Source organism: Prionailurus viverrinus, chromosome D1 (assembly GCF_022837055.1).
Source record: "Prionailurus viverrinus isolate Anna chromosome D1, UM_Priviv_1.0, whole genome shotgun sequence".
NCBI lineage: Eukaryota > Metazoa > Chordata > Mammalia > Carnivora > Felidae > Prionailurus > Prionailurus viverrinus.
Window position 1 is genome coordinate 99,131,732 of NC_062570.1, and position 14,260 is coordinate 99,145,991.

Consider the following 14,260-nt stretch of genomic DNA (forward strand, 5'->3'; position numbering starts at 1 on the left):
GGAACAATTAGTTCCGCTTTCCCTGGAGCTCGAATCCCTAGTGGTCCGCTGGAATCCTGTGGTTCTTATTGTTGTCAGACGGAGTTTTGCCTCGCCGGTATTCCCCAACTCCCGGTTCTGTGCACCAATGAGTCAGACTCTTCGGATTCTCTCCCTACAGGAAATTTGGAAGCCCATGGTTGTTTCCGGGAGGAGCGGAGAAGAAGACGCTCACTTCCGGCGGAAGGAGGCTTTTCTGGAGGGATGGAGGAGGCAGAGGAGCTGCTCTCCGGGGGCGAGAGACTGCAGTGCGGTTAGTGACCTGCGGCGTCTCTGACCCTCGGCCCCGTCCTTAGATGGACCTGCTGTTCCCTGGTCAACTCTCTACCCTTTTCCTCCCTAGCCTGGAATCCTCCGGTGCCCTCAGATGTCTCTGGGGGGTTAAGAGTCCTCGAATACCCTCAAACCTCCTAGGGGCTCCGTTAGAGCTCTAACATCCCTCAGACTGCCGAGGCCTAGCTGGACCTGCGGTTTCCCCCCGTATCTGTCCCCACCCTCATGACCCTTTGGACTGGCTCCCTTACTGCCTTCCCATTTCCCTGCAGCCCCCGATCCGCGCCTGGGCCCGGAATTAGGATGGATCCCTTCTGGACAAGGCTTTGCTCGAGGCCTCAAAGATTTCCCGCCCGGGCCGACCCGGGCCTTCCTCGCTCTAAAGAGCCTTCCCCGGGGCTTGGCCCTTGGCCCTTCACTCGCCGAGGAACCGTGTTTGGGGGTCTGGTGTGTCGGGGAGCCCCTGCAGCCGGGACTGCTCTGGGGGCCTCTGGAAGAGGAGTCTGTCTCCAAGCAGAAGGAGGAAGGAGTGAAACTACGGCTGGAGGAGGTATTGAAAGATAGGACGTGTCTCCGTGACAGATCCTGCAAGAGGTTCAGCCATTTGTAAACAGCGCTTCAGTTTGTTAGAAGAAGCAGGGCATTTCAAGAGATAGGAGATGGTTATGCCCCTTCTTTCCAGGACTGCCTCTTCCCCTCACTTGCAGTAGTTAAGGAATCAAGGTGCAAAAAGTGCCAAAAGCTGGATAAAATGGCATGCCTCATTTAACTCATTTGTAAAATTAAAAAATAGCTGTTTCCTTTTTTTCCCCCCAACTTTCCAGGGTTATTTGGAGCAATAGATGAAATAGTGTGGGTAAAGGGTTTCATTGCATAGTAAGTCTTAAAAAGTAAAGAAAAGTTGATGTACCTCTTACAACTTTTTATTGTTTGGCACACTCACTGGAAGGCAGTAATGTATTCAACTTGTGATATTCCACATATTGGGAGGGAGGTGAGGGGAGAGTCTTTTGGTCTTTACTGAATGAAAAATCAGACAACACAGTCCTGTAGAGGAAGAATCAGAGACCATTAACCTTCCAGGGGCTTCATATTAGATCTGTCTCAGGAGAGGTTACATCCCCACCCCACCCCACCCCCCCCGCCCCCGATTCTGGTTCCCCAAACACATGGGAGAAGGACTCTTATTGGTTTATTTCAGGACGTGTCACTAGGCCCATGGGGAGACGTGTGTGCTTGTGAGCAGAGTTCAGGCTGGATCAGGTAAGTTACAGGAGAGTACGTAGTGAAGATGGTCCTTTGAGGCTTTCTGTTATGGCATGAGATGGAACCAGAAGCCCACTGTAATTCCCCACCCAGCGATTTTTCTTTTTTTTTTTTTTTTTTTTTGCAGTGAGTGTTCCAAAGGCATGGGGTCTTTTAGGACTCAGACTGCCCAGGAGCTGGGGCTTTAGGGAGGGTCACTTGAAGAGGGTCTCCTGAGCTAGCTCTTCCTCTGCTTTGCAGTCTGGTGCAGCAGGGCAGGCTGGAAGGTGAGGGAAACGTAGCCCTGGTGCGGATCAACGAGAAGCTCCATCTGCAGGTGTACCAGGTTGTGCTGCCAGGCTTTGAGTTGCTGCTGTGGCCCCAGCCTCCCTCTGATGGCCTGAGCCCCACCCAGCCCAGGCTAGAAGAAGAGGCAGCCATGGCTGTGGTGACCGAAGTGGACTCCGCTTCACAGCAGGAAGTGGACTCCCCTGGGGAGGATGCAGCAGAACGTTGGACAGGTATGTGTCAGATACAACGCTGGCTTCCGAAATTATCGCCAAATCAACCTTGATATGACAAGGCAAAGCTGTGGCTCAGGGAGGTAAAGGAGAGCATCACAGAGTTTTTAATAGTTTCTCTGAGATGGAAGGGCAAAGCCTGGATATTTATTGAAATTTTGAAGTCTGGTAGATCTTTCAGTGTAGATGGGACAGGGCTTGATCAGATTGAATAAGGATCGTGACATAATGGCTTAGGACTTGTAGATACAAGGCTAGAATTTTCAGTAAAAGGCTCAGAGAGTCTTGGGGTGTGACCTATCATTTGATGCTTTTATTGCAGTGTGATTGGGTCTTTTCCTTAGAATGAATAGTATTGATATTTGCAACTTTTATCTTCCTGAGTACGTTTTCTGGAATAGTAAGGTCATGTCGATGAAGACAGCAAGGTCTATATAAGGTTTCCTATTTCTCATGTTTCTTCTATCTGGGGTGGGTGTAGAGGTTCCTTTATTTTCAGATGAACTAAGGCGAGGAGGTGGTGGCCTAATTCGTCCTAAGTGTGCGTCTCCAGAGGGAAAATAGGAGCCCCTAGGAGAGCCTTGTTCTAGGACTATCCAGAGGTTTGGGGCACTGGGGTTCCCAAGAGTGCTTCCCCAGGAGGCACCTAAGACTGAACATGAAGATGAACAGAGCAAAAATGGTTCGTGTTCCAGGGAAGAGAGTGGTGTCATTGCTCCTGCTGAAGTTCAGGTTCAGGGGCTGAGTAGGAGGAGACACATATTCTTAGAATTTCCTAGTGACACCACTGCCACCCCCTGCTACAGTTTCTACTAACCGCAGTGCCCCCACTCTTGCCTTGCAGATCCCGGTCACCAGTCACCCCCCAGCATCCAGGCAGAGAATATGGTAAGCCCCGGACCTAAGCCTCAAACCCAGGATCAACTTCCCGAGGAGAGCCAACCACTTGGCCTGCTCCCTCGGGGTGGCAGCATGGATGAGGAGGATCCACCCCAGACACAGATGTCACCTGAACCTCAGAGCAGCTCCACTACCCAGCAGGGCCCAGAGAGTAGTGAGGCCAGTTCCTCGTCTTCTGCCAGGGCCACCCACCTGCATGCTTACCTGGTCAAGAAGTTATGTGGCCCCAGTGAGCAGTGCCCACCCAGAGCAAAGACCTCGGAGTTCAGGGCCCAGCAGGCTGGGGAGCAGCAACAGGCCGGCCTCCCTGCATGCTTGCGGAGCCCTCCTGGCCCAGGAGGAAGCCCCCCAAAACAGAGACGACGGTACCGGTGTGGGGAGTGTGGCAAAGCCTTCCTGCAGCTGTGCCACCTGAAGAAGCATGCGTTCGTGCACACAGGCCACAAACCCTTCCTTTGCACTGAGTGTGGCAAGAGCTATAGCTCAGAGGAGAGCTTCAAAGCCCATATGCTGGGCCACCGCGGAGTGCGACCCTTTCCTTGCCCACAATGCGACAAGGCCTACGGCACCCGGCGAGACCTCAAAGAGCACCAGGTGGTACATTCAGGTGCCAGGCCCTTTGCCTGTGACCAGTGTGGCAAGGCCTTTGCCCGCCGGCCCTCCCTGCGACTGCATCGCAAGACCCACCAGGTGCCGGCGGCCCCTGCCCCGTGCCCGTGCCCTGTGTGTGGGCGCCCCCTGGCCAACCAGGGCTCTCTGCGCAACCACATGCGACTCCACACAGGAGAAAAGCCCTTCCTGTGCCCACACTGTGGCAGGGCGTTCCGCCAGCGGGGCACCCTGCGTGGTCACTTGCGGCTGCACACAGGGGAGCGTCCTTACCGCTGCCCGCACTGTGCCGATGCCTTTCCGCAGCTGCCTGAGCTGCGGCGCCATCTTATCTCTCACACCGGGGAGGCCTACTTGTGCCCTGTGTGTGGGAAGGCCCTCCGAGACCCACATACACTGCGTGCTCATGAGCGTCTGCACTCAGGGGAGAGGCCCTTCCCGTGCCCCCAGTGTGGCCGTGCTTACACACTGGCCACCAAGCTGAGGCGCCACCTCAAGTCCCACCTGGCCGACAAGCCCTATCGCTGTCCCACCTGTGGCATGGGCTACACCCTCCCTCAGAGCCTCAAGCGGCACCAGCTCAGTCACCAGCCTGGGGCACCCTCCAGCCCACCCAGTGTGCCACCTGCTGCTTCCGAGCCCACCGTGGTACTGGTGCAGACTGAGCCAGAACTGCTAGATACATGCAGCGAACAGGACGTCTCCCCAGCCCGGGACGTCTTCGAGGTCACCATTTCTGGGAGCCAGGAGAAGTGCTTTGTGGTGCCTGAGGAGCCAGGCCCCGCCTCCAGCCTGGTGCTCATTCATAAGGACATGGGCTTTAGTGCCTGGGCAGAAGTGGTGGAGGTGGAGACGGGCACCCGACCCCCTCACCTCCTTCAGCAGAGTTTTATATAAAGCTAGTGTTTTCTAGCTGCCAGGCGCCTGCGTCTTTCTCTTTGGGTTGCCTGACGGAGTCTAGTCTATTCTGAGAAGCAGATCGGGGATTTCCCTTCCTGTTTATGGACCACCACATTGTTTCCCAAGACCGTAAGGTAAACCTGTTCTAGATTTAAGAGCTTTTTACTGCCTTCCGGTAGAGCATGTTCTACCTCCTTCACCAGGAACTGCTCAGGGTGCTTGTTCTTTAAACACAACGGAAGTGACCCCACGCAGTGAGGTAGTCAGGGAGCTGGCAGCAGGACTGCCCTGCCCGGGTGCTTAGTGCTGGCATCATCGCTCCCCCGAGCTCCCTGAGGGACAGGCACTTTCATCTAGAACTAGACGGAATGATTGGAGGGTTAAAATGCCAGAGGCTGAGCTCAGCTCATAGTTCCCTCTAACTCAGGCTGTAGGTGGTTTTGGCAAACTTTTTCACCATCTAGGGGCTGTGAAGTTGGTTTTCTTTCTGTGCTGATAGACACCAGACTCACTGGAGGCAGCTAGGGCCAGATCTGAACCCTTCTGTGGGCTTGGGCCACCCAAGAAAGAGTCTGCTCACAGACTCACATCCTGATGTGCATAGACCATAAACCAGCACCCTGGGTGCCGGGATACAGCTGTGAGCAAGACTGAGGCGATGCCTTTTACAGATGGGCATCGGGGACAGTGTCCGCAAGGAATAATAATGATTAAATAAACACTCCACCCTGATTGTGGGCCACGTTCTTTGAGTTTATATGATCCTCGTGGCAACCTGTGCAGTCGGTAGTGGTAGCATTCTGGTCTTACAAGTGAGGAAGCAGCTTTAAGTGTCCTACTCAAGGTGGCACGGCTGCTAGGCTGCAGAGCTGAGACTCGGACCCTCCTGGCCCAGTGCTGGAGTAAGGCTGTTAACCCTGGCACTGCTGTGATCTGGCGGATGGGAGGGTGCGAGAGAGAGTGGGGGTGCGGGGGGCTGTGTGTGTGAAAAAGCCCTGGAGTGAGAGTCTGGTGACGTCAACAACAGACCAGTGTGGCTGCAGCAGAGAGGGAAGGGGGCAGGGCCAGGTCACGCAGGCCTTGCTTTAGGAGTTGGGACTTTATTCTCAAAACATTGAGAAGCTCTTGGAAGGGTTTTGAGGAGGGGAATGACGTGACTAGATTTATGTTTAAAGAGACCGCTGGAGGAACGGATCGGCTGGCAAGGTGTGGTTGTAGGGAAATCAGGAGGCAGCTGAGGTGGCGGGGAATGGGGTGGTAGCAGTAGAAATGCAGAGAAATGGAATTATTTATCTGACACATACATGTGCACTTTATGTATGCTGGTTAGGGGTGTAGTGTAGAAAGAGCCTGCTCTCAGGGTTACGTCCTGAGGAGCACAGCAGACAACAAATACATCCCACATGATAGTAAATGCAGTGAAAAAAAGTCACGCGGGAGGAGAGGTTAAGATGGGGAATGTGATTTTACAGAGGGTGGTCAGGGAAGGCTTCTAATAACACAAACAGGAGCAGAAACCTGAACTGCGGAGAGGCGTGAGCGAGCTTGATGTCTGCAGAAGGAGCTGGGTTCCAGGCAGAGGGAACAGTACTGGCAAGGCCCAGTGGGTTCAAGCAAGAGCAAGGAGCAGAGTGGCCAAGGCAGAGGATGGAAAGGGGTGAGGGCAGCCTGGGGACTGTAGGCCGTGGTGAGGACTTTGGGCAGATACATTGCCAGAGAGGGAGAAGGGACAGAATTCATGAACTGAGGGGAAAAGGGAGAGCTGACGCCCCGTTTCTGAGTTAGTATGTTGAGTGGCACTGGGATGGGAACGAGACAGGATTTTGGTTGAGGAGGCACCAAGTCTAAAGCGCCTGCAGTAGAGCTCACAAACCAGCTGCCAGAAGTCGGCTGAGTCGGGGGAGGAAAGTCTGCCATAGAGGGAATCACGGCAGGCTAGTGACAAGGTGGGCATGGAAGCTGTGGGAGTAGCAGGAGCAGAGGGGAGAGGCGCTGCCCTCCAGGTTCACTTGCAGGGGAAAGGCTCTGCAGGGGACATGAAATCTGCATCCAACCAGATAGAAAACCCTGCAGATTATGTGTCAGCAGAAGTGGAGAGAAAAGCATTTCACGAAAAAAGTGAGTAAGAATGTCCACTGCTGTTGAGGGGGTTGAGGTTTGCGAGGTCGCTGAGGAGCTGAGTGAGGGCAGTGGGAAACCACAGTGGATTGTTTAGGTGGCAAGAGAGGCAGGAAGAACTTATATTCTTGTTCCGTTCTTCTGTCCTGCAGAATAGGTGTTGTGACCTGTGTCACAGCTGAGGAGAACTAGGGGTTGGAGAGGGTAAGTAGCTGGCCGACATCACACAATCCGTGAACAGCAGAGAGCCAGGATTGAAACGTTGAGTGTTCTCTGGCTTCCCAGCACTTGACAACAACATCACAGGCAGCCCCGTGTCTCCTGCTTTGCCACTGGCATTTACCCAGCACCTGCCCAATCTGAATAACTTCTTGATAAAGCCGCATTGTGAAATTATCCATGGGGGGTGAGGATAGCAGGAAATCGAGGCAATCTGTGGAGGGAAAGATCACACGGTCCAAGGGCTTGAAAAGTAGCAGCTAATATTTTAGTTTTGAGTCAGCCAACTCTTTCTTGGAGCCTGAGTGAGGCTTGGTAGTCCTATTTTCCAGCTCCTGCTTCAGGCAGGGTCACGTCAATTCAGGTGACTGCTTAACAGTCAGTGTCTGCCCAGTGTTTTTAGGTATTCTGGGGACCTTCTCATCACTTGATACCAACCTGTGCAGGGAAGGACATACTCATCGCTTCGTAGTGGACTATGTGGGCAAATTGGGCATGGTTTGGGTTGCTGGAGAGGCCTGTCACCCCACACCCCTGGGATGCTTAGGCCAAAACCTGGGATGCTCACACCCCCTACCTACATCCCCCACACAGATGGAGAACTTTTCTCTCCATGAAGCCTGTCTCTAGTGATGCAGAGCAGCATCAGATCAAAGGCAATACATCCAAAGGTACGTGATGTGGGAACCTCTGCTCTGCCAACACTTGTGGTTAGGAGGAGAGTGGGCATCAGAGAGCTCTGTCTGAGGTCCCATGTTACACATGAGGAAACAGAGGCCTCGAGACAAGTCATTTGTCAAGGCCTGAGACCAGTTTGTAGCAGAACAAGAACAGGGCCCTGGTCTAATCCCTAATTTAGTGCTCTTCCAGTTAAAATGCAGTGACTACTTGAAAAGATTGATCACTGGAATAATGCTCGTTAGGGAAATCTTTTCCCCTGATGTCATAATAATTCTTGGTAATCCTAATGGTGACATCTCTTTATTCCCTACTTCTTTCCTCCATTTCCAGATAAAGTCACTTTTTAAAAAATAATCTTTTTAAAAAATATTTATTTATTCTGAGAGAGAGAATTTATTTATTCTTGAGAGAGAGAATCCCAAGCAGGCTCCGCACTGTCAGTGCAGAGCCTGATGTGAGGCTCGAACCCGTGAACTGTGAGATCATGACCCAAGCCGAAATCAAGAGTCAGATGCCCAACCAACTGAGCCACCCAGGCACCCCTAGATAAAGTCACTTAACAGTTTGGTGTACATAGTGCTGAATTCGAATGCTGCTTCTAGCCAGGTGGGCAAAGGTGCTGCAAAAATGTTGCTTGGGCACCTTACACCTGGATGCAAGCTTAACTGAGTGGGGTCTATAGCTATAGATGCTGAACCAAAATCAAAGGTGCAGGAGATAAAGGATCTTTTATCCCCACTTGCAACTTGAATAGTATGAGAAAATCTTACGGTAGAATAAAATTTGAGTCCTGTTTAGGGACCTGCAAACCATGCAAAGCATCACGGACTATAAAGAGTTCCATCTCTAGACAGATTCACGTGTGGCTTGTGGCTCTGCTCTTGACTAACTGCATAAACTCAGACAAAGTACTTGACTTTTCTGTGCCTGTTTCCTCATCCGTAAAACAGGGATACTTATGGTACCTACCTCATCAGTACTATGTACCCGGCACATGGTGAGCAGTTAATAAATTATAGCTGGTTAGTAGTAGTACTGTAATCAGCCTTCCTAGGTTGGAAGACGAGATTAAAGTGCTTGCATGTTTCCCTTAGGTGTTGCTTCTTTGGGGCAGGTCAGCATCACTCACAGTAGTTCTGTACTTTAGGTGCATGTTCAGTGGGCGTGCTTCATAGAACAAGTGAGGCTGTACTCTAGCAGAATGTCAAGGGATGAAGGTCATGCGAGGTGAAGAACAGTGGTCTTGAGAGGCAGGGGTTCTGGCTCATCACCAACCCTACAACCTTGATCAATTAGCTTGCCACCTAGGAGACTCCCTTTCCTTGGAGTGACCTGGAGAAATTGGACCAGATCAGTGCTTCTCAATCTCGGCTCCAACATTGAGCCCTTTTGCTAGCTTCTTCTATGGACCCAAATTTTAAAGGCTTTTAATTAAATAGAAATTGACTCATTTTTAAACACTGATCAGATTAAGGGGGGAAAAAAAAAGCCAAGGTAATTAGCCACCTCAAAAGACATAATTTCAGCCAAAAAGGAAAAAAATGTATATATTTTTGTCTTAAGGTAAATTTACAATTTTTGAGGGTTTAAAAAAAAATACACAAAAGGCCAAGGTCACCCTGTAGTATATGCCCAGAGCCCTAGGCTTCAAAACATCTGGGTGTAATGATATCTGACCTTCTTTCCAGCTCTGAAACTCTGTCTTGAAACATAATTTTACTGTTTTCAGTGATTACAGAGCTTCACTTTACAACATAGCATCGGCCTTGCCCATGATTCTGTTTGATGGCAGCTTGTGAGAAATGCAACCCCTCATCATCGCCTTGTGCTTAGAGGGAAACACGATCCCCTTTACATGTGCAGGCATGTGCTTGGGGTGAGAAGCAAGAAGGACCTTCAGTTGCATGGTACCCGGGGAGCTGGTAGTGAACCCTGAAGCCTAAGGATGTGCTGGGTCTTTCGGTGCTCACCCGTGGTGGTGCCACCCTGGTCTGGCAGAACTCTCGGATCCTTCCAGAGCTACTTTCCCAGAGGGGATTCTCTCCCTCGATCATCTCTGTAAAATGGAAGGGGTAAGTGTGGTCTTCTCTCACCCAAGAAAACAGAGGCTGCTCTACTGGAACCTACTTAATAATACCAGCCTCCACTTACTAAAGAATTAAGTTGACTTGTCATTGGGAAAATTTTGAAACACAAAAAGTTTAAAAGTTTACAAGAATGATGTACCCAATCCCCTCACCACCTAGATTTAATGATTGCTAACATTTTGCCATGCTTGTTTAATCTGTCGTAAGTTCTTCTGTATAACTGTAAGTCATGGGGATTAAAAGGATATAACCACGTGTCCATATAACACTTACAAATTAGTAACTCTTTCATATCATTGAATAATCTATATTATTATTGTTTGTCCAAGGAAAAGTCATTTTACAGTTCTTTGGTTCAAAAGTCTAAACCAATCGTCGTCCCTCTATTCCTTTTGTGCATTTGGGTGTTAGGTCTCTCCTTGGCTTCTATTATCCTGAACAGTCTCTCCAACCCACCCTATTTATTTCCGTGTCATGAATTTGTCAGAGAAACTGGAGCCATTTGTCCTGGTGAACGTTCGTCATTCCTTGTGGTACTGGATACCACAAGGTACTCCTTTTTATCACCTATATTTCCTATAAACTAGTAATTAAAGCTAGAGGTTCGTTTAATTCAGTTTCACTATTTTAGGAAGAGCCCTTCCCAGGCAGTGTCATGTATTTCCTGTACCATCATGTATAACAGTGGCATTTATTGGGCGCTTCCTTTGTGGCAAGCACTGTAATGCTTCACAAACATTATGATGTGCTTTGAAGGGGTAGCTTAGTATCTACTTCACAGTGATAAACTTAACTCTGACTCCAGCTAGATCAGAGGGAGACAAGGGGTATATGGAATCCAAAGAATTGCAGCAAATCCAAAGATCACAAGCTCTGAGAGCCGGGGGTGGTTTTGCAGGGACAAAAGGAATGGTGTAGATCAGATCAAACACAAAACCAAATTTATCAGAATGGCCTAGAGTCTTCTTGCTGGTCTTGTCATTCCTGGACCCAAAGCTCCCATGGCCTTCATAGTATTCATGCTGTCTCTCTCCTCGCCAAAGAGCCCATTCCTGTCATTCCAACCCATCAATCTTAATCATGCAGATGACAAGCTGGGGGCCATTTTGGTTGGGTCCAGCATTTGCCATGACAAGATGTCAGGACTCAAACTTCAAAATGAAGTTCATGTCCTGGCAGCTGGTTCCGGAGGGCGTGGGATCCTGCAGAGTGAATATTTAAATCCCAAGGTTATGGCAAAACATCTGAAGTTCATTGCCAGGACTGTGATGGTACAGGAAGGAAACATGGAAGGTGCATGCAGGACCCTAAATGGAATTCTCACCATGGATGGGCTCATTGAGGACATTAAGCGACGGCGGTACTATGAAAAGCCTTGTCGCCGACAACAGAGCTATGAAACCTGCTGGCGGATCCACAACATGGAAATGGCTCGCAGTAGCAACTTCTTGATGCCTGAAGAATCGGGCAGACCCATGGCAGGGCTGCTGAGGCCTGTGGATTGTAGGCCCTCTATGAAAATCCCTCTCCAGCTGTCTCCTTCCTATCTCAACCCCATTTTTTTCTCCCCTTTCTTATAATAATAAACTCAATCACGTATATGCAAGAAAGCCTGCATATATAGAAGCAATCCCATAGTTACCAATGGACCCTCTCTTATTAAGTGAAAGAGAAACTGAGTCAAAAAGTAGTCTAGGAGTAGAATGGTGATTACCAAGGGCTAGTGGGGAGCGGGGAATTATTGTTTAATGGGTACAGAGTTTCAGATGGGGATGCTGAAAAAGTTCCAGAGACAGATGGTGGTGATACACAACAATGTGAATGTACTTAATGCCACTGAACTTACTTAAATGGTTAAAATGGCAAATTTTGTGTATACTTAGCTATAATATTTAAGTAGTCTAGGAGAGGCGAGAAACTTTTCTAAAATATAGCGGAATAGATCTATGATTTCTTACCCAGTTCTTACGAAACCCAAACAAGACCTTATTATTGGAAAAGCACCTGCCACTCTTTACTGAACTGTCCCTCCCCACCAACTGTTAGATAAAAGGAGAGGAAGCATGTATGTATTTGGAATAAATTTTGCTACTGAAACACCCATCAAAAAACAAAAAAAAAAAAAACCCAAAAAACAAAATGAAGTTCTCATCAGCAAAGTTCTCCCTGCTAATTGGATTTGCCACTGGTACCATGGTGTGTGAATTCGTCATCATGACACATAAACCCAGGCATAAGTCTGGGAAAGCAGGAACCAAATCTAAGCAGAAAGCTTCAGTTACTTCCCAGTGCTTAGAGAACCAAGGTTTTCTGCCTTGGAATATTGTCTGCAAAGAGCCTGAGGAAGATGTGACCCAAGGCTTGTCTGTTAATGGCCATGTCTGCACATGAGCAATCCATAGGTTGAGCAAGTCTTCAAAGAAGCCAGTATGAGTTTTTCAGCAACAGGCTTGTGAGGCAAATATGTTCTTACTCAGATTCTACAGCTGGTGAAACCCAGACCGGGCCTTCCGAACCAGCATTCCCTTCTATCGCTATAGTACTTGTCTGTCCAGATTCTGCCAGCGAGGGAGCAAGGGGGCGGTCAGCAGGCCCCTAGCTCTGAACCCTCAGTGGAAGAGCTGCTATGTGTGGTGTGGTTTGTCCTCCTGTCCAAACACCATCTCCTCTTGCCTTTTCTCTCTCTCCTGGTTGACTCAGCACTGGCCTCAGCTGATCCTCGGAAGAAAAGAGGATCGCCTATCTTGAACCAGGAAGGATGAAGCCACACCTGTCTTCTCTTCACTTCTCAAGAGCCCTTCCCTTAATATGTAATTAAAAAAAATTTTTTTTAACGTTTATTTATTTTTGAGACAGAGAGAGACAGAGCATGAACAGGGGAGGGTCGGAAAGAGGGAGACACAGAATCCGAAACAGGCTCCAGGCTCTGAGCTGTCAGCACAGAGCCCGACGCGGGGCTCGAACTCACGGACCGCGAAATCATGACCTGAGCCGAAGTCGGCCGCTTAACCGACTGAGCCACCCAGGCGCCCCAATATGTAATTTTTTAAGAAATGAGTGAAGATTTTTTCAGTATTCCACTCAAAAAAAAAAAAGTAGGCTCAACATCCTTAGTCAACAGGGAATCCAAATTAAAGCCACAACGAGACACCTACACCTCCATCAGGATGGATAATACGAAATGGATGGATAATATAGAGGGTTAGTGAGGATCTGAATGACTGCAGCTCTCAGGCATTGCTGGTGGGAGTACAAACTAGTACCCCCACTCAGGACAACTGTTTGTCATAGCGACTTGGGCAAAACGTATGCCTGCCTTATGACCCAGCAAATCTACTCTTGTGCATGGATGTTTACAGCCACACTATTCATTATAGCCAAAACAGGAAACTAATCCAAATGCCCATCAACAGGTGAATGGATAAATAAAACGTGCTCTATTCATGCAGTGAGATGCTATGGCAGCTTCACTGATACACGCAACATGGATGAATCTGAGAAGCTAGATACATAGAGGTATATGCTGTAGGTTTCCATTTCTGTTAATTTCAAAAAAATAGGCAAAACTGTTCTAGGGTGATGGTGGTTACAACAGTGACACTTAGGGACAGCATGCAAGAGACTGGGGTTAAAAATGTTGATCTGGTGGTTACACGGGCACATGCATAAAAATGTGAGCTAAACACTTAGATTTTTTCTAACATTGCTGCATATAAGTTAAACTTCTATTTAAAAAACAATCAACAGGTGCGTGGGTGGCTGAGTCGGTTAAGCTTCTGACTCTTGATTTCAGCTCAGGTCATGATCTCTCAGTGTGTGTGTGTGTGTGTGTGTGTGTGTGTGTTTATGTGTGTGTGTGTGTGTGTGTGTGTGTGTGTGTGTATATACGAATAAAATTGATTTGTGGGAGTCCTGACCCCCAGCTCTGTGCCAACTGTCTTTCTGCTCTGCTTGGCACTGGGCCCTGCCCTGTGATCTTCCCAGACTCTACATGATGGCAGTCTAGACCCAAACAGCCAGGCCTGAAGGATGGCAAGACAGGAACCTGCGCTCCCTGTGTTCCTGCTCTTTGTCCTTCTGTCCTCATAGATGCAGGACTAATATTTACCTTGCGGAATGCAAACAGAAAATGGGGGAGGGATGGGAGTGGGGCTGGGTGAGGGGCAGGGTAGGGCCAGCAGTCACTCTAGGCCTGGCCCAGGACAGATAGGCAGGAGGAGAGGGAGGGGCCCTGCCGAGGAGTCCCAAGGATTTGGGCTGGTCCCTGTTCTGGGGCCAGCAGCCGGTCCTAGGAGGTGAGAGGAAACAAACCAGACGCCCAAAGGCCCTGGACCTGGCTCCTCCTCCCAAGCAGCCACTACTGGTGGCCACACCTCCTCAGCTCCCAGGCAGGAAAGTGGTTGAAAGGCTGGGGCAAGGAGGGCAGCTCTCATCTGGCCACACCCTTGTATCTGGTTTCATTTATCTGTGTGTTGTGATTACATAAACCTCCCACGGGTTTATACATAATGCCTGCTGATTATTAAGCACTTATTACATTTCATGGGCATTACATTCATAATTGCCGTTAGTCCTGTTCTCCTTGTACAGATGCAGACATTGAGACTCATGGAGATTAAAGCAACCATCACCATGTGTGAGGATTGGAAGGAGCCTCAGGAAGATCTG

General features: G+C 49.3%; 1 protein-coding gene and 1 pseudogene across 3 annotated transcripts; both read left to right on the top strand.

Moving 5' to 3' along the window:
• The first annotated feature begins 202 nt into the window (after positions 1–202).
• On the top strand, positions 203–14,240 carry ZNF408 (zinc finger protein 408). 3 transcript variants are annotated; one of them, XR_007156303.1, is made up of 7 exons: positions 203–292; positions 585–862; positions 1,514–1,575; positions 1,819–2,078; positions 2,923–4,621; positions 12,293–12,402; positions 14,183–14,240. XR_007156303.1 is itself a non-coding variant. In XM_047878159.1 (5 exons), the coding sequence occupies exons 1-5, from the start codon at positions 244–246 to the stop codon at positions 4,482–4,484; spliced, it is 2,211 nt and encodes a 736-aa protein (XP_047734115.1). In that variant the 5' UTR covers positions 203–243; the 3' UTR covers positions 4,485–10,052. The 3 variants fall into 3 exon arrangements, 1 of the variants encoding a protein (XP_047734115.1); XR_007156302.1 differs by lacking the exons at positions 12,293–12,402; positions 14,183–14,240 and adding an exon at positions 9,235–10,052; XM_047878159.1 differs by lacking the exons at positions 12,293–12,402; positions 14,183–14,240 and having other exon boundaries at positions 2,923–10,052.
• On the top strand, positions 10,177–12,273 carry LOC125176548 (28S ribosomal protein S21, mitochondrial-like; annotated as a pseudogene).
• Positions 14,241–14,260: the final 20 nt, after the last annotated feature.